Source organism: Sminthopsis crassicaudata, chromosome 3 (genome assembly GCF_048593235.1).
Source record: "Sminthopsis crassicaudata isolate SCR6 chromosome 3, ASM4859323v1, whole genome shotgun sequence".
Lineage (NCBI taxonomy): Eukaryota > Metazoa > Chordata > Mammalia > Dasyuromorphia > Dasyuridae > Sminthopsis > Sminthopsis crassicaudata.
The window spans coordinates 583855468-583876669 of record NC_133619.1 but is presented as its reverse complement, the minus strand read 5'-3'; the positions used below and the strand labels follow the sequence as shown (position 1 = coordinate 583876669).

The 21202-nt window shown below is 34.1% G+C and overlaps 1 protein-coding gene across 1 annotated transcript; it reads left to right on the top strand.

Annotated features, from left to right (window-relative positions):
• Nucleotides 1–18860: 18860 nt before the first annotated feature.
• LOC141562493 (olfactory receptor 52Z1P-like) lies at nt 18861–19823 on the top strand. The gene has a single exon (XM_074302521.1). The coding sequence runs from the start codon at nt 18861–18863 to the stop codon at nt 19821–19823; it is 963 nt and encodes a 320-aa protein (XP_074158622.1).
• Nucleotides 19824–21202: the final 1379 nt, after the last annotated feature.

The following is a 21202-nucleotide window of genomic DNA, read 5'->3' as shown; positions in this document are numbered from 1 at the left end:
TATACTGACAAGCACTTATTCTGAGCCCTTCAGAGGAGCTAGACTGGACCATTGCAATTTGTCACCCAAATAGGGACAGACACGATCCTGATTCCAGTGGAAAAACTTCTGATTCAGATTCCAGTGGAAAAGACTTTTGGATGCAGAAATAACCGTGAGTAACAAGGAAACCTTTTTTTAAAAGATTAAGTGAGTGTTCTAATAGACAAATAAGGAACTTAACTTGTTAAGGGCTAAACCAGCAATCTCTTATAGCTGAAATGGGGCAGATGTTAGCTAAAGACATTCCCTCAACCTCAGCCGACTCAGCCCCAGCCCCAGTGGCAGCCTCAGCTCCATCCCCAATCAAGAGTAGTACTATAGAGAGTGTAATTAAGATAATTGAGGAGCAGAGTTTACTTGTAATCTGGGTACAGACTGCTAAAATCTTGGCTGCATTAAGACGCACGTCCCCTTGGTTCTTAGAGGAAAAAAAGATAGATGTAGATAACTGGAAGCTAGTGGGATTTGAAATGAAAGAATTTCATGCAAAAAATGGGCCTCATTCAATTTCTGCAGAAGTATTTTATATCTACAACATAGTTCAATTAGCCTTAAACTATCAAGCAAGTTGTAGGAGAAGGAAAAGTTTTAAAAATGAACAGAGGAGGAAGTGTGAGGAGAAAAAGGAAAGATCAAGATCTTGCCCAAGAGCAAGAGGATTTAAATGAGGAATTAGGGTGTGATGACTCTGATTCTCTTGAAGAAGCTTCAACCCTGACTAGAGAGCAGATTCTTGACAGGGCAACATCAACTCCACCTGAAGGAGGAGGGGAAGAGGCAGAAACATAAACAAAATCACCTGTTAAGCAGCCTATGACAAGATTAGAAAAAGCATTGGTTAAAGCTAAGACAGAAGGATAGGATATAAGAGATTTTATACATTCATATCCTGTGATTGAAGATATTGACTCTGTAGGTCAAAAAAGGAGAATATGCACCTTTAGATTTGAATAAAATTAAAGATTTGAAAAAAGGTTGTACCCTTTATGGGGCTATATCAGCTTATGTTAAAATGTTACTAGATGGTTTGTCTTATGAAGTCCTAACCCCGAATAATTGGAAATCCATAGCAAGGACATGTATAGAACCTGGACAAAACTTGTTATGGCTTGCAGAGTTTCGTGAATTAAGTAAAATCCAAGTCAGATGCAATTTGGAAATAGGAGTTAACACACAATTCACTTTTGAGCAATTAGCTGGTGAAGGTCACTATGGAGAGAATTCAGAACAGGTTACATATCCCATGAAAGTGTGTGAGCAAATTGCTAAGGCTGCAATAAAAGCTTGGGGTATCCTCCCCAGACAGAAAGATCAGGGTGGGGCTTTCACTAAAATAGAGCAAGGTCCCCATGAACCTTTTGTGGATTTTGTGGGACATTTGCAAACTGCTATCAAAAGAACTATTGGAGAAAATGCAGCTACAGAAATAATGACCAAACATCTGGCTAAGGGAAATGCCAATGATATTTGCAGGAATCATTGGATTTTTTAACACAAGATGAGACTAATAGACAATGGACTTTTGGACATTTATATATTCTCAATTTATGATTATTTGATCATGTTATTTGTTACATACTTCTAGTATGTATCATGTTACTATGTTACTATATGTTTATGTAGTCTATGTAATTATGTGTAATGCCTCCCATATTGATGGATTTATGTTTCAAGGTCATGACGACCCTATGTTCTAAATCAAAAGAAAGGGGGAAATGTTAGGCTCTTACTAAGTGCTAATGAGTTAATGAGATATTAGGTTCTTACTAAGTGCTAAGTTGGTACTTAACAATTCTCTAGTTTGGGCCTTTACTGGGAGTTTAACCCTTTCGAACTTCTGGAGCTTGCATGCTTAGGAGGAGCAAGTTCATTGGTTGAAGTATTTCTTCCCAGAAGCCCTTGGGTTATCCCACACCCATTCTCTGGGAGTATAAAAGAGGGCGGCATTTGAGAGATAGAGAGTCTTGTCTGGGTCAGACCTGAGGCGGCTCTCTGGAGGAGAAAGAGTCTTTACATAAGGTCAGAATTGGTGGCAATAAATGACAGCGGATCTCCTCCCAGAGAGCAATTGGTAGTTTCTGGAGACAACAGAACATTACACATGGAATTTTCCTTCTGGGATCTCTCCCAAGATGTGATCAATGGATCTTTCAAAGACTCTTTTCCCTTCTCATTCTAATATACCAAGGCAGGTTTTATTTGATGATTTCTTGAAGAATGCTTTCCATGATCTTTTTGTGGTCATAGTTTTCAGGTAATTTAATAATTTTAAAATTGTCTCTTCTGAATCTATTTCCTAGGTCAGTTCTTCTTTTCCAGTGTGATATTTTACATTTGCTTCTAATTTTTTTTCATTCTTATTAATTTGTTTCACTGATTCTTGATGTCTCACAGAGACATTAGCTTTCATTTGTTCAGTTCAAGTTTTTAATACATGATTTTCTTTGTTAAGTTTTTAATCTCCTTTTCTACTTGGTTAATTCCACTTTTAAAGATGTTTTCTCCAGTGGATTTTTTCTTTTGCATTTGACCAATTGTATTTTTAAGGAATTATTTTCCTTTTCCAATTTTTCTTCCATCTCTTTTACTTGACTTTTAAAACACTTTTTGAGCTTTTCCAAGAAGGTTCTTTGAAAATGACAAAAAGATAGGAACTAACTCAACAAACTGTCTTTTTCTCTCTAGTGTCTAGCACATTTTGTTGCACATAGTAGTATCTTAAATGTTTAATGAATTAAATTGTTGAGTTTTAAAACTCTCTCTCTCTCTCTCTCTCTCTCTCTCTCTCTCTCTCTCTCTCTCTCTCTCTGGCTTTGGAACAGGATTCTAGAATTTTCCTTTTATAGCATATTTCTAGAGTTTGACATTATTGAAGAAGACCATGGCCATACTGGATGTTGCTTCATCTGAGGAACTATAGAAAATTATCTTGGTTCATGAAAAACCTTAATGCTTTTAGGTAAAACAACAATAAGTTACTCCCCTGTGGTTGTAATTTGCTTTCTTGTTAAAAATTGTGTTTCTTCACTAGCCTCTGCAATAAGAGTTGAGAAAGAGATTAAAGGAATTAGAGTAAGTAATGAGAAAACCAAATTATCACTCTTTGCAGATGATATGATGCTATACTTAGAGAACCCCAGAGATTCTACTAAAAAGCTATTAGATATAATTCACAATTTTAGCAAAGTTGCAGGATACAAAATAAATCCATATAAATCATCAGCATTTTTATATATCACCAACAAAATCCAACAGGAACAGATACAAAGAGAAATTCTATTCAAAATAAATGTTGATAGCATAAAATATTGGGGAATCTATCTACCAAAGAAAAGTCAGGAATTATATGAGCAAAATCACAAAATACTTTCCACACAAATAAAGTCAGATCTAAACAATTGGAAAAATATTAAGTGCTCTTGGATAGGCCAAGTGAATATAATAAAAATAACAATACTCCCTAAACTAATCTATTTATTTAGTGCTATACCAATCAGACTCCCAAGAAACTATTTTAATGACCTATAAAAAATAATAACAAAATTCATATAGAAGAGCAAAAGGTCAGGAATTTAAAGGGAATTAATGAAAAAAAAAAATCAAACAAAGCTGACCTAGCTGTACCTGATCTAAAACTATATTATAAAGTAGGAATCACCAAAATCATTTGGTATTGGCTAAGAAATAGATTAGTTGATCAGTGGAACAGATTAGGTGCACAGGACAAAATAGGGTACAACTATAGCAATCTAGTGTTTGACAAACCCAAAGATATCAACATTTGGGATAAGAATTCATTATTTGAAAAAACTGCTAGAAAAACTGTAAATTAATATGGCAGAAAAAGGGAAGTAGTAAAGGGAAGGGGATAGTATCAGAAAACGGGAAAGGAGAGATGAAAAAGAGGGAAACTACATCAGGAAGAGGCATAGAAAATTTACCACATTTGAGTGAATTTAGAGAGGGGGAGAAACATTGTGTGAATCTTACTCTCATCAGAGTAGGCTCAAAGAGTAAATAATTGACATATTTGTTTTTCAGAGAATTCTCTCTCACTTCATTATAAGGGGGGAGAGGAAAAGGGAAAAGGAAAAGAGGAATAAGGGAAGGATACAAGAAAGGGGAAGGGACTTAAAAGGAGTGGGGAGGGATATTAAAAAGGGAGGGCTGCGCGTCACAAGTGGTGTCCATAAATTCAATACTGGGGAAAGGGTTCGGGGGAACAAGGGGAAAAAAAGCTTAAACAGGGGCTTATATGATGGCAGGAAATACAGAATTAGTAATTTTAACTGTAAATGGGAATGGCATGAACTCTCCCATTAAATGGAGGCAGATAGCAGACTGGATCAAAAGTCAGAACCCTACAATATGTTGTTTACAGGAAACACATTTAAAGCAGGGAGATACATAAAGAGTAAAGGAAAAAAACATTGGAGTAGATTCTATTATGCTTCAGGTGAAGCCAAAAAAGCAGAGATAGCCATCCTTATCTCAAATCAAGCAAAATCAGAAATTGATCTAATTAAAAGAGATAAGGAAGGAAACTAAATTCTGCTTTTTAGCAGCATAAACAATGCTGCTAGACAATAATGCTAGACAAAAAAATGCTGCCTTAACAATGAAGCCATATCAATACTAAACATATATGCACTAAGGGGTATAGCATCTAACTTCCTAAAGGAGAAGTTAAGAGAGTTGCAAGAAGAAATAGACAGCAAAACAATAATAGTGGGAGATATCAACCTTGCACTCTCAGAATTAGATAAATCAAACCACAAAAGAAATAAGAAAGAAATTAAAGAGGTAAATAGAACATTAGAAAAACTAGGTATGCTAGATCTTTGGAGAAAAATGAATGGTGATAGAAAAGAGTATACTTTCTTCTCAGCACTTCATGGAATCTATACAAAAATTGACAATATATTGGGACATAAAGATCTAAAAATTAAATGCAGGAAGGCAGAAATAGTAAATGCCTTCGTCTCAGATCACAATGCAATAAAAACTACATTCAACAAGAAGTTAGGGGTAAATAGACCAAAAAGTAATTGGAAACTAAATAATCTCATCTTAAAGAATGATTGAGTGAAACAGCAAATTATAGAAATAATTAATAATTTCACCCAAGATAATGACAATAATGAGACAAAGTTTGTGGGATGCAGCTAAAGCTGTAATAAGGGGAAATTTCTTTTAAGGCTTACTTAAATAAAACAGAGAAAGAGAAGATTAACGAATTGGGCCTGCAACTTAAAAAGCTTTAAAAAGACCAAATTAAAAACCCCCAACCAAAAACTAAACTTGAAATTCTAAAATTAAATGGAGAAATCAATAATATTGAAAGTGCAAAAACTATTGAATTAATAAATAAAACTAAGAGTTGGTTTTATGAAAAAAAACAATAAAATAGATAAACTTTTGGTAAATGTGATCAGAAAGAGGAAAATCAAATTGTTAGTCTTAAAAATGAAAAGGGGGGAGGGGCGGAGCCAAGATGGCGGAGAAGATACACTCGATTCTTTAAGCTCCTTTCTTCCTTCACAACCAACTAAACAAAATCAGCCTCAGAAATAGCGCTGGACTGATAGAATCCACAAGGACTGGAAGCACAACTTACCAGCTGAAGAGAATATGGAGTTTCAACAGGAAAGGTCAGCTCCCAGGGGAGGAAGAAGAAAGGCCAGCACAGACAGTAGGGTAGTGGCACACACTGCGCCGATCTCGCTGGGGAGGGCTCTGGGATCAGATAAGCCACTGAGATAGAAGAATCTGTCACAGGCTGTTAGCTCTTCTCTGCTTATAATACAGCAGTTCAGAAGAGAAATCAAGCCACTTTAAAATTTTAAAACCAGATTAGATCTTCCCAGATCCTGGGGGTGACTCAGCAGATCTCTGCACTGTGGGTGTGGCCAACATAGGCAATCCAGACTTTCACCTGTGGGTAGTTAAGAGATTGAAAAGTGGGCGGGGCAGTAACTCATAGTGCATGGCAGAAATAATAAATGCCTTCTTCTCAGACCACAATGCAATAAAAGCTACATTCAGTAAAAAGTTAGGGGTAAATAGACCAAAAAGTAATTGGAAAATGAATAATCTCATCTTAAAGAATGACTGGGTGAAACAGCAAATTATAGAAACAATTAATAATTTCACCCAAGATAATGACAATGATGAGACATCATACCAAAATCTGTGGGATACACCTAAAGCGGTCATAAGGGGAAATTTTATATCTTTAGAGGCTTATTTGAAGAAAACAGAGAAAGAGAAGATTAACGAATTGGGTCTGCAACTTAAAAGGCTAGAAAAAGACCAAATTAAAAACCCCCAACCAAAAATTAAACTTGAAATACAAAAATTAAAAGGAGAAATCAATAATATTGAAAGTAAAAAACTATTGAATTAATAAATAAAATCAAGAGTTGGTTTTATGAAAAAGCCAATAAAATAGATAAACCTTTGGTAAATCTGATCAGAAAAAAGAAAGAGGAAAATCAAATTGGTAGTCTTACAAATGAAAAGGGGGATCTTTCCACCAATGAAGATGAAATTAGAGAAATAATAAGGAGTTACTTTGCCTAACTTTATGCCAATAAATTTGATAACTTAAGTGAAATGGATGACTTCCTCCAAAAATATAGGCTTCCTAGATTAATAGAGGAGGAAACAAATTGCTTAAATAGTCCCATTTCAGAAAAAGAAATAGAACAAGCTATTAGTCAACTCCCTAGGAAAAAATCCCCAGGACCAGATGGATTTACATGTGAATTCTACCAAACATTTAAAGAACAATTAGACCCAATGCTATATAAACTATTTGAAAAAATAGGTGATAAAGGAATCCTACCAAACTCCTTTTATGACACAGACATGGTACTGATACCTAAACCAGGTCGATTGAAAACTGAGAAAGAAAATTATAGACCAATTTCCTTAATGAATATTGATGCTAAAATCTTAAATAAGATATTAGCAAAAAGACTTCAGAAAATCATCCCCAGGATAATACACTATGATCAAGTAGGATTCATACCAGGAATGCAGGGCTGGTTTAATATTAGGAAAACTATTAGTATAATTGACCATATTAATAATCAAATTAATAAAAACCATATGATCATCTCAATAGATGCAGAAAAAGCATTTGACAAAATCCAACATCCATTCCTACTAAAAATTCCTGAGAGTATAGGAATAAATGGATTCTTCCTTAGAATAATCAGGAGCATATATTTAAGATCATCAGGAAGCATAATATGCAATAGAAATAAACTACAACCTTTCCCAGTAAGATCAGGAGTGAAACAAGGTTGCCCACTATCACCATTACTATACAATATAGTACTAGAAATGCTAGCCTCGGCAATAAGAGCCAAGAAAGAGATTCAAGGAATTAGAGTAGGAAATGAGGAAATCAAACTATCACTCTTTGCAGATGACATAATGATATACATAATGATATACTTAGAGAACCCCAAATACTCTGCTAAAAAGCTATTAGAAATAATTCAGAATTTTAGCAAAGTGGCAGGATACAAAATAAATCCACATAAATCCTCAGCATTTTTATATATCACTAACAAAACGCAACAGCAAGAGATACAAAGAGAAATTCCATTCCAAACAAATGTTGAGAGTATAAAGTATTTGGGAATCCATCTACCAAAGAATAGTCAGGAATTATATGAGAAAAATTACTAAACACTTGCCACAAAAATAAAGTCAGATTTAAATAATTGGAAAGGCATTCAGTGCTCTTGGATAGGCCAAGCGAATATAATAAAGATTAAAATACTCCCCAAACTAATCTATTTATTTAGTGCTATACCAATCAGACTCCCAAGAAACTATTTTAATGACCTAGGAAAAATAACAACAAAATTCATATGGAAGAATAAAAGGTCGAGAATTGCAAGGGACCTAATGAAAAAAAAGTCAGATAAAGGTGGTCTAGCTGTACGTAATCTAAAGCTATATTATATAGCAGCAGTCACCAAAACCATTTGGTATGGGCTAAAAAATAGAGTAGTCGATCAGTGGAACAGATTAGATGCACAGGACAAAATAGGGTACAACTTTAGGAATCTAATCTATGACAAACCCAAAGATATCAACATTTGGGATAAGAATTCATTATTTGAAAAAAACTGTTGGGAAAACTGGAAATTAGTATGACAGAAATTAGATATGGACCCACACTTAACACCATATACCAAGATAAGATCAAAATGGGTCCATGATTTAGGCACAAAGAATGAAATTATAAATAGATTAGAGGAACAGAGTATAGTCTACCTCTCAGACCTGTGGGGGAGGAAGGAATTTATGACCAGAGGAGAATTAGAGATCATGATTGATCACGAAATAGATGATTTTGATTACATCAAACTAAAAAGTTTCTGTACAAACAATACTAATGCAAACAAGATTAGAAGGGAAGTAACACATTGGGAAAATATTTTTTAAAAGTAAAGGTTCTGACAAAGGTCTCATTTCCAAAATATATAGAGAACTGACCCTAATTTATTAGAAACCAAACCATTCTCCAATTGATAAATGGTCAAGGGATATGAACAGACAATTCTCAGATGATGAAATTGAAATTATTTCCACTCATATGAAAGAGTGTTCCAAATCATACTGATCAGATAAATGCAAATTAAGACAACTCTGAGATACCACTACACACCTGTCAGATTGGCTAAGATGACAGGAACAAATAATGATGAATGTTGGAGGGGATGTGGGAAAACTGAGACACTGATACATTGTTGGTGGAGATGTGAAAGAATCCAGCCATTCTGGAGAGCAATTTGGAACTATGCCCAAAAAGTTATCAAACTGCATACCCTTTGACCCAGCATTGCTGTTATTGGGATTATATCCCAAAGAAATTCTAAAGAGTGGAAAGGGACCTGTATGTGCCAAAATGTTTGTGGCAGCTCTTTTTGTTGTAGCTAGAAACTGGAAAGTGAATGGATGCCCATCAATTGGAGAATGGTTGGGTAAATTATGGTATATGAAGATTATGGAATACTATTGCTCTGTAAGAAATGACCAGCAGGAGGAATACAGAGAGGCTTGGAGAGACTTACATGAACTGATGCTGAGTGAAATTAATAGAACCGGAAGATCGCTGTACACTTCAATGCTGTATGAAGATATATTCTGATGGAAGTGGATATCTTCAACATAAAGAAGATCCAACTCACTTCCAGTTGATCAATGATGGACAGAAATAACTACACCCAGAGAAGGAACACTGGGAAGTGAATGTAAATTGTTAGCACTACTTTCTATCTACCCAGGTTACTTATACCTTTGGAAGCTAATACTTAATGTGCAACAAGAAAATGGTATTTACACACATATATTGTATCTAGGTTATACTGTAACACATGTAAAATTTATGGGATTACCTGCCATCGGGGGGAGGGAGTGGAGGGACGGAGGGGATAATTTGGAAAAATGAATAAAAAAAATGAAAAAAAAAATGAAAAGGGGGATCTTTCCACCAAATAAGAGGAAATTAGAGATATAATGAGTTACTTTGCCCAACTTTATGCCAATAAATTTGATAACTTAAGTGAAATGGATGACTACCTCCAAAAATATAGGCTTCCTAGATTAATGGAGGAGGAAGCAAACTGCTCTAATAGTGCCATTTCAGAAAAAGAAATAGAACAAGCTATTAATCAACTCCGCAGGAAAAAAATCCCCAGGACAAGATGAATTTACATGTGAATTCTACCAAACATTTAAAGAACAATTAGCCCCAAGGTTATATAAACTATTTGAAAAAATAGGGGATGAAGGAATCCTACGAAACTCGTGACACTGACATGGTACTGATACCTAAACCAGGTAGGTTGAAATTTGAGAAAGAAAACTATAGACCAATCTCCTTAATGAATATTGATGCTAAAATCTTAAATAAGATATTAGCAAAAAGACTTCAGAAAATCATCCCCAGGATAATACACTATGATCAAGTAGGATTCATACCAGGAATGCAGGGCTGGTTTAATATTAGGAAAACTATTAGTATAATTGACCATATTAATAATCAAATTAATAAAAACCATATGATCATTTCAATAAATGCAGAAAAAGCATTTGATAAAATCCAACATCCATTCCTACTAAAAACACTTGAGAGTATAGGAATAAATGTACTATTCCTTAAAATAGTCAAGAGCATATATTTAAGATGGTCAGTAAGCCTAATAAGTAATGGAGATAAACTGGAACCTTTCCCAGTAAGATCAGGAGTGAAACAAGGTTGCCCACTATCACCATTACTATTCAATATTGTATTAGAAATGCTACCCTCGGCAATAAGAGTCTAGAAAGAGATTAAAGGAATAAGAGTAGGTAATGAGGAAATCAAACTATCACTCTTTGTAGATGATATGATGGTATATTTAGAGAACTCCAGAGATTCTAATAAAACATTATTAGAAATAATTCAGAAAAAAAATAATTCAGAACTTTAGCAAAGTTGCTGGATACAAAATAAATCCACATAAATTCTCAGCATTTTTATACATCACCAACAGATCGCAACAGCAAGAGATACAAAGAGAAATTCCATTCCAAACAAATGTTGAGAGTATAAAATATTTGGGAATCCATCTACCAAAGAAAAGTCAGGAATTATATGAGCAAAATTACAAAATACTTGCCACAAAAATAAAGTCAGATTTAAATAATTGTAAAGACATTCAGTGTTCGTGGATAGGCTGACCGAATATAATAAAGATTAAAATACTCCCCAAACTAATCTATTTATTTAGTGCTATACCAATCAGACTCCCAAGAAACTATTTTAATGACCTAGAAAAAATAACAACAAAATTCATGTGGAGTAATAATAGGTCGAGAATTTCAAGGGAATTAATGAAAAAAAGTCAGATGAATGTGGTCTAGCTGTACCTAATCTAAAGCTATATTATAAAGCAGCAGTCACCAAAACCATTTGGTATGGGCTAAAAAATAGACTAGTCGATCAGTGGAACAGATTAGATGCACAGGACAAAGTAGGGTACAACTTTAGGAATCTAATCTTTGACAAACCCAGAGATATCAACATTTGGGATAAGAATTCATTATTTGAAAAAAAACTGTTGGGAAAACTGGAAATTAGTATGACAGAAATTAGATATGGAACCACACAACACCATATACCAAGATAAGATCAAAATGGGTCCATGATTTAGGCATAAAGAATGAAATTATAAATAGATTAGAGGAACAGAGTATAGTCTACCTCTCAGACCTGTGGGGGAGGAAGGAATTTATGACCAGAGGAGAACTAGAGATCATGATTGATCACGAAATAGATGATTTTGATTACATCAAATTAAAAAGCTTTTGTACAAACAAAACTAATGCAAACAAGATTAGAAGGGAAGTAACAAAATGGGAAAATATTTTTACAGTTAAAACTTCTGATAAAGGCCTCATTTCCAAAATATACAGATAATTGACTCTAATTTATAAGAAATCAAACCATTCTCCAATTGGTAAATGGCCAAAGTATATGAACAGAAAGTTTTCAGATGACGAAATTGAAACTAATTCCACTCATATGAAAGAGTGCTCCAAATCACTACTGATCAGAGAAATACAAATTAAGACAACTCTCAGATACCACTACACACCTGTCAGATTGGCTAAGATAACAGGAAAAGATAATGATGAATGTTGGAGGGGATGTGGGAAAACTGGGACACTGATGCATTGTTGGTGGAGTTGTGAAATAATCCAGCCATTCTGGAGAACAATTTGGAAGTATGCCCAAAAAGTTATCAAATTGTGCATACCCTTTGATCCAGCAGTGTTACTATGGACTTATATCCCAAAGAAATACTAAAAATGGGAAAGGGACCTGTATGTGCCAAAATGTTTGTGGCAACTCTTTTTGTAGTGGCTAGAAACTGAAAAATGAATGGATATCCATCAATTGGAGAATGGTTGGGTAAATTATGGTATATGAAGGTTATAGAATATTATTGCTCTGTAAGAAATGATGAGCAGGATTAATACAGAGAGGTTTGGAGAGACTTACATGAACATCTGATGCTGAATGAAATGAGCAGAACCAGGAGGTCACTATACATTTCAACAACAATACTGTATGAAGATATATTCTGATTGAACATAAAGAAGATCCAACTCACTTCCTGTTGATCAATGATGGACAGAAACAACTACACCCAGAGAAGGAACACTGGGAATTGAATGTAAAGTGTCAGCACTACTGTCTTTCTACCCAGGTTACTTATACCTTCGGAACCCAATTCTTAACATGGTACAAGAAAATTTCATTTACACATATATATTGTATCTAGGTTATACTGCAACACATGTAAAATGTATGGGATTTCCTGTCATCTAGGGGAGGGAGTAGAGAGAGGGAGGGGAAAATTTGGAAAAATGAATACAAGGGATAATGTTGTAAAAAAATTACTCATGCATATGTACTGTCAAAATTATGATTATAAAATTAATAAAAAATTGTTAAAACACTATATAAATATTAGTCGTTATAATTAACACATAAACACAATCAAATTAGTTCAATTTAGTGAAACAAATCCACACATTGTCCTCATTCAACAAAGCTTATTTTGATCTGCCACTTTAATCCTCTATCTCTCTATTCAGTGGGGAAGCAGCCTCTCTGGGAGTTGGGATAGGGAAGGAGAACCAAAAAGAAAGATATCATAATAATGCTATATCACAGGTGAGAGTGGGAAGAAAAGATAGGACGATTAGATAGGAGACAGTGGTTACCATGGAGAAGTATTAATCCCTACATGGCACCATTCTAGATCAATAGAGCAAACATTTATAATTTTTCAAATAAAGAAGAGCTTCTAAAACTTTTTTCCACTCAACTCCTCTTCCCCCCAAAAATCTTCACATGATCCTGAGTATTCAATTATATAAAATATATTTCATTTTATATAATAAAATATAGGTACATAAAATGATAAAATATGTGTACATAATTTATTTTAATAAATAAAATAGTATAAGTAAATAATGAATTAACTAAATTAAATTAAATTAAATTAAACTAAATTAATAATAATAAATTATAGGTATATAAATATAAGTCAAATATTTACTGATAATAAATTATAATTTTGTGACTCCCATACTCAGTTACATGACCTCACAGAGGGCCATAAGCTACAGTTTAAGAATCAGAGAAATAAAGCAACACATATTGTTTATCACATATTTGACAGAAGTTATCATATTCCTATTAAGATTTATTTCCTTGAATTTTCTTTTTCAGGTCTCAAAATATGTTAACAGAAACTGAGCATAATATACCAGGAATTGCTTTCTCAGTAGTAAAAATGTTGATATTATTAGCCACCTCCTTTGGGTGCATATGTTGCATTAATTTCTTTCAATGTCTTATAACATTGTTAGTTTACATTGAAGTTTCTTTTCCCTATAAACTTCAGATTGTGTAATTTTTTCACATTAAATATTATTTGACCTTATTTTCTAATCTCTCACATATACATTTGCTATATTGAAGCCAAATATTATATTGATATTACATTTATTCTTATTGAATTTCCTTTTATTAGGTTCAGACCATGATACAACTTGTTAGATTTGGCTGAGATACAAGTTTTACTACCTGACAAGATTCTAAATAAATGATTAATGAAGAAGACTACCCTGAAAAGAAGATGGGCTACCATGCATGGAAATGAATTATCTAATCACACAAAAACTAACTGTGTGATCCTCACAGTTAATCATTTTATGTTTTATTTTTCTCATTTGTAAAATTGAGATAATAATAGCATCTATCTCCCAAGGTTGTTATAATGGTAAACTCAAATAGTGTTTCAAAATATTTGAAAACATTAAAGAACTATATAAATGTTAGTTATTTCCCTTATTCAATGGCATAGAATCAGCTAAATACCAGAACTGGGGGGTCAAATTCCTTATTTACCACTGTATTATTTTCTTTTTTATATTTTGTACTATATTTATGCAATTGAGGAGACGCAGAGCATACATTGTGAAAAGTCACAAGGGGGAGAAAAATCCTGACTGAATTTCTGAGTTATGAGTAGAAGTAACTGTTGAGATTCCATTCCCATTGGAACTCATAAGCAAGAGGTATAAATGCTAGTGATACCAAGATCTTTGGATATCAGGACGAAATCCAAGCAAGTAAGGTGAGTGATATTTTTCCTTCAGGAAACAGAGAAAGACTAGAACCCTTCATGGGCATAGTAAATTAATAAAATGCAAAGAGACAGTGGTAGAGGATATATGGATGAAAGGAAGAGATATTGGAAAGACTTAGAAGACAGAATTAGGAAAGGGAAAGGAGCAATGGTGTCTGTGAAAGTAATAGAGATCATAAAACAGTGAGTTGGCAAGAGATTGTCACAACATTAACAAGGGGCAGAACAATTTTTAAACTTGTAGTTTTTGAATCCGAGTTCTGTGCTTTTTTAAATTACATTACAAGCCTTACACTATGGCTCCTGGTGTCAAAGCTAACTTAAAATCTAACTGGTAAGTAAGCCTGAGTCCTGTGAATTAATACAAATAAAAATATAATTAGAATGACTTCATAAGAATATGAGTCAGGACCATCTCATATAGATTATCTTTCATATATGTCTTCTTGTGCTCTACAATTCTTATTCATGCCTTCCCATATTTCCTTCCAACCAGATTTAGACAATATGCTAAATTCTGTCCTCTAAATTGTTTTTAATAGTTTATCATGTTTTTGTAACTCACATCATGTTTTTTTTTAATTTTACCTTTTACTCTAATACTTGTCAAGCATTTTGAATGTTTAAATATTGATTACTGTTATTACACCTTCCCAGCATCCTTTTCTCCTCATTTATAATGTTTCCAATATCTTAGTAATTTATAATTTCCCCACTACAAATATTGCCTTCCTAATTCAGATTGTGCCTCATCTTTGAGAATTGCTGCAGCAAAACATTTCCTAACCTTGCAACTAACATTATATCAAATAACATTAAGTTGTTTTGTGTTATGTATCACATTATCATCATTATAGCACACACCAGTGATTTTTTTCTGAGCCAGCACTTGCTTGGTTCCATAAGAAATTTTAAAGAATAGTAATTGCTATAGAGGCTAGAGCAGGGACAGAGTGGAGACAGAATACTGTAGCTTGACTCTATGCACAGTGATCTGAGGGTTTGTTTATGGGGTAATGTGCTGTTCTATTCAAAACAAGCAAACTAGAAAGGTTCTTTGTGTTGAAACAAGTATAGGGAATGTTGAAACTCATGGAAATAGAGGAATGATTGATTGGAGGAGCAGTCAGAATATGCACATTTGTTGATTGTTTGCAATATTATATCACAGATTTTAGTTACCAAAACAATTAGAGTAATAATATCAAATATTTCTGACTATGACCATGATAGCTAAAAGAAAGAAAACAATACTGAAAAAGATTGAAATTTGGTGAGAATTACCAAAATGTTAAAGAGGTATGATGTGAGCATATACTGTTGGGAAAATAGCAAGAGAGTTGCTTGATGTAAGGTCACCACAGACTTTCAGTTTTGTAAAAAATGAAATTTCTGCAATGAGCAATGAAATCAGGTATACCTATGTAAAGGGTCACACTGAAAATTTAACAATTGACTCTCACCATTTGATTTCTGTGCTGGCTTCAGCACACAAGACCACTGCTACTTGTTCCCTGGATCTGAGTTCATAATACTCATTAGCCTTGGGCTTTTGCTTTATGGCTTTGACCTTAAGAAAGTAGACCCTGACTATCTCTCATACTCCTTAAATAGATGTAACTTGTCATTGATGTTACAGAGCAACATGAAGTGAGATGCTTAATTAACAAGTTTATTTCTTACATAGATCAAGGGCAATATAACTAAAGAGAAACTGTAAGTGCAGTCTACTCTTAGATTGATATATCTTCTAAAATATCCCTGCCTTGCAAATTAGAGTCCTTAAAATATTGTGGGGATTTTTGTTTATATAAGTTTATATTGACTGACTGCAACAAGACTTTGAATAAACTTCCCATGACATGATCAAATCCCCTATTGGCAGCTATGTGTACTTCAGTCTTCAAAAATGTAACTTAATCATTATGAGATTGATTAGTTACTTTTGAAACTTAGTGAAAATCCTTAAGAACTTTTGATTGAAATCCTCATGCAAAATCAAGAGAAACATTCAGTTCTCTCCCACCTGCAAGTGAAGCTAAATTTTTCTGAGTGATACAATCAAATCAATGGAATGATACCACACAGCAATTTCAAACATTCCAACTTAGAAATCATTTATTAAATACTTCTGACATCAATTTAATGTTAAAATTATTTTGTGTCTCAAAATTAAATGTGTTTAAAACATGATAAAGGATAAGGTTTGGGAGATAATTAATCCAAACTACACACTTGTACTGAAGGATTGATATAATCCAAGGAGAATTTATAAATTTGTTATCCTAGAATACTGACTTGATGTGTTGAAATAAAACAATATTATACTCAGGTATATTTTGATGAGTAATGTATGCAAAGTTTAAAGAAGAATGTTGATAAACGTGGGTATATTTTACAAATCAAGAAACTAAGACCCAAGATCATATAGCTAATAAATGGTGGAGTGGGGATTCAAACCCAGATTCTTAAATTCCAAATCCAGATTTCTTTCTTCCCTATCATGTTGCCACCATCCTGCTCACCCCGAGTCCCTCATTTTGTGGATGAAAAGTACAAAGCCCAACAGAACTAAATGAATTATGTAAATTCACATGGGTAATGAGTATGACAATAAACATTTAATCCTAGGTCATAGAGTTACTGTGTGGGACCTCAGTAGCCATCTTGTCTAATACTTCTTTGAAAAAAATCCCTATTCTACCATAATCAACAAATGAGCATGTAGCCTATACTTGAATAGAGATCTACACACAGCATCTATCTGTTTGATTCACTTTTGATGCAGTCAGTTGTGAGAACTTAAGGAAAACTGTGACAAAATTTGGATGGTTGGAGAAGTTTATCAGTATGACATATCAGTTTCATGATGTCATACTTTCACAGGTTCTGGAAAATAAGTGACACTTTCATGCTTTCCCAGGCATCAATGGAGAGAATCAGGGCTCTGTGCTCCCACGCTTTTTAGCATAAAGTTTAATTTTGTCAGACACCTTCATTAAAATGACATTAAGGTCAACTAATTATTTAACATGAAAAGGCTACAAGCCAAGACTAAAGGAAGGAGAGGTGGTGCATTTTTTTCCCCATAAATTATTGTGCACTCAATGCAGCATCTGAGACTTAGATACAACAGTTCTTGGATGCTTGTGCTAATTTTTGCCTAACAATTAACATTAGGAAAACATGGGTTCTCTATCAGTCAGGGCCATACCATCTTTATGTGGATCCATCAATTATATAAATGGAGAAACAATGAGTGCTATAGATAATTTATTTATCTTGACATTATACTTTCCAGGGATGTCCACAGAGATGATGAGGTTGACATGCATTGCAAGAGATAGCTCAGTGTTTGTGAGACTAAAGGAAAATGTAGGAAAGAAGTCATATTAGATTATCTACCAAGCTGAAGGTCGACAGAACTATTGTGCTCACTTCATCTACTCTTCAAATGTTCATATGTCTGACCTAATGATAAAGGCTTCTGAGCTAATATTATTCTGATCAGTCAGTTGACACACTGTACCTTATCCCAACATAGTCACTTCATATTGGTCTTCTTTGAGAACAAAGAACAAGCAATCAACAGATAGACACAAAGAGATGGAATTTTTTTTTTTTTAATGTGGAATAGCAAGTAAGAGTTTCTGGAAGGCAGAGAGAGGGTGGAAGTTGAGTCATATGGTAAAGAACCTTGAATGTCAAACAAAGTAGTTTTCATTTCCTCTTAGGAGTAATTGGAGTATTTTGAACAAGGAAGTACCACAGTTAGATCTGTACCTTAGGAAAATCAATTGGGAAATTGTATTAAGGGTGAAATGGATGAGGGAGAAATTTAAGGCAGGTTGAGCAATTAAGCAATTGTAGTCAGCTATGGATTAGAATACATGATTTGATCTTCTCTTTTGTGAAAGATTTGCAGGAAACCAATTTGCTAATTACTTGATCATCTATTTTTGCTATTTAGTGATGGTCAGCTTCTTAATGTTTTACTAAGATCACATTTTATCGTGTTTATTGATGGACATGAACTCCTTGATTGTGGCTACAATCTTTCAACCCCAGAACTTGAATTTATTTACCTCAGATCTTCTCACCCTAACACATAGTAAGAGAATTAGATAGTTCCCCTCTTCACAGCTCATATCTTTGATTGACCCTAGGTCTTAAGTTTCCTGCTTTAGGAACTCTGTCAGGCCTCTGGTCATTGCAGAGCCAAGATGAGAAAGTATAATAAATGTGCAAAATTCTTCAATCTTTGATTACAATCTCCAGTCACTTTGCAAGTTTCTTTGATTTGACATATTGAAACATTCCCTCTCTCCTCCTATCTCCCTGGCAGGAAGGTCTATCCACAGGGCCACTAAAAAAAGTTTTCCTTTGTTATTTCCTGTAGCATTATAGTATCAATACCACTTTAAGGAAAAATGGGATAACAATATGTGTTTTTTCAGCAGTAAAAGTACCAGAATTTCATGAGTGCTATATAACAATATTTGTAAATATAAGATCCTTATCGTCTTAGGTGACAAATCCCTGGAGTGAGAAGAATAAAGAAAGGACATCTGTTACTTATCTACTATCATGGATAATATCAGTTACACTTTCCACCCAGATGTCATCATTTTGAAGGCCATCCCAGGCCTGGAGAAAATACAATTTTGGCTCTCTATCCCCTTCTGCACTATGTATGTGGTGGCCCTTGGGGGTAACTCCTTGCTGATCATTCTTATCTGGATGGAGCACAGTCTACATGAACCCATGTATTTCTTCCTGGCTATGTTAGCTATGACAGACTTCTTGCTCTGCAACACCATCATGCCAAAGATGCTGGCTCTCTTCTGGTTCCAGTCTGAGTCCATTTATTTCCAGGCCTGCATCACCCAGATATTTTTTGTTATTTTCATCTTTGTTGTGGAGTCAACAATTCTTTTGGCCATGGCATTTGACCGCTATGTGGCCATTTGCTTCCCATTGAGGTATACCATGATCCTAACCCCCTCTGTGATCAAGAAAATAGCAGGGTTTTCTGTGGCCAGGGGCCTGGTCTTCACTTCCCCTTTTGTCTTTCTAGTTGAGCGCTTGCCATTCTGTGGGAACAATATCATTACTGATACATATTGTGAACAAACTAAGATTTCCAGACTGGCCTGTGCAGATATAACTGCCAATAATGTCTATACTCTGGTAATGTCATTCTTGTCCACAGGTTTAGATGTGTTTCTCATTTCCATTTCCTACATGTTTATTCTTCGAGCTGTCTTCCGACTACCATCCCGTGATGCCCAATTGAAGGCTCTAGGTACTTGTACCTCTCATGTTTGTGTCATCCTCATGTTCTATCTTCCAGCCTATTTAACAGTACTGACCAGCCAACTGGGATGTGGAATCCTGCTGGCCAATCTTTATGTAGTTGTGCCCCCTGCATTGAACCCTATCATATATGGTGTCAAAACCAAGCAGATCCGGGATATTGTTATAATTAGGCTTTCCCGACTGGGCCTGTGGTGTGGTGGGCAAGGAGTTCAAGAAGACCAGACAAATTAAGCTGTTCTATGTGTGTTGCTCTGGCTAGAAATTCTGTTATGTCCAATTTCTTTGGAGAAATTGTGTAGTATCAAAGGTTATTCCTTTCATGTGTATAATTGATTGTATAGAAAATAACTGCACATAATAATATTCATTATAAGGAATAGAAAAGAAAGAATCCTATATATAGATGAGAGTTGCACTGAATACCTGTATCAGAAATCTCTAAAATCTTCACTTTGCCTAAATAAAGTCTATACCATTAAGATCTTCCATGATTTGGATTCCTAATTTGTCTTCAATTTGGCATCATATTCTTACTCTATTAATTTGCACAGATATAGTAAAAAGACTCAGTTTTTCTTCTCATTAGTATTCACTATGATTTGGTTTTTATTTGTTTACACATTTCTCTTTTTCCTATAATGTACTTCCTTTTTTGCCAAATCTTTGCATTTCCACCCACTCTTCAAAGCTCAAATCACATTCCCATAATGCTTTCCAAGATCCTTTTATTTCAGAGTCATCATTTTCTTCTCAAAATTGCCACAGACCTTTGAACATTCCATATATATATGTATATATATGCATATATATATAAAACTCAATTTAATTACTTTTTGTATATGTCTTATGCCAACTCTCAGTGTATGATGTCATTAAAGCCATTGTACTCAGTTTTCCTTACATTCTCTTCTTTTCCCAATTTGGTATCTGAAATACGTTAATGCATCAAATACATAAATAAATGATACAAATTATCTCAGAAAGATTAATCAATTTTGCAGGGATATACCTAATTCTGGATATTAATTAGCCAAATTTCCAATCAAATACAAACAAAAGAGAGGCAGCAAAGATAAGTGTTCCACTTCAGTAGAATTCAGGTACTTTAAAAAATATATATCTTCTATAAATATTTATTTCTGTCTTCATATTTCTTTTAATTTTCCCTGAATTGTTTATTTATTTGTTTATTTATTTAAGCTTCAACCTTCTCATGAATAAATAAAAGACAAGCTAGACTGATTATCTACTATTCATTGACATGTCTGAGATCAGAATTCTGATTTGGCCTGTTGCTATCCAGGAGTAGATATGTAAGCTGAGGAATTAAAAAATAGTGACTCAGGGACAAAAAGAGGGAGAAATTCAGAAGATGAAGTGCTGAACACTATTCATTACTATTATGGTAAGAAGAGTATTGGCTCTGCACTTGAGGATTTAAGTTCAAATTTTTCTCGGATCCTTCCTACATATGTAACCTTGAATAAGTCATTTAATTTTCATGAGCCTCAGTTTCTTCATCTATGAAATGAAGGAGATGAACTAGAGTGTCTCTGATAGTCTTTCCAGCTCTAGACCACTGAACCTGTGACCCCTCACAGAAATATTTG

Coding starts and splice junctions, on each gene's coding strand:
- LOC141562493 (XM_074302521.1), top strand. CDS start 18,861: ATGGATAATATCAGTTACACTTTCCACCCAGATGTCATCATTTTGAAG.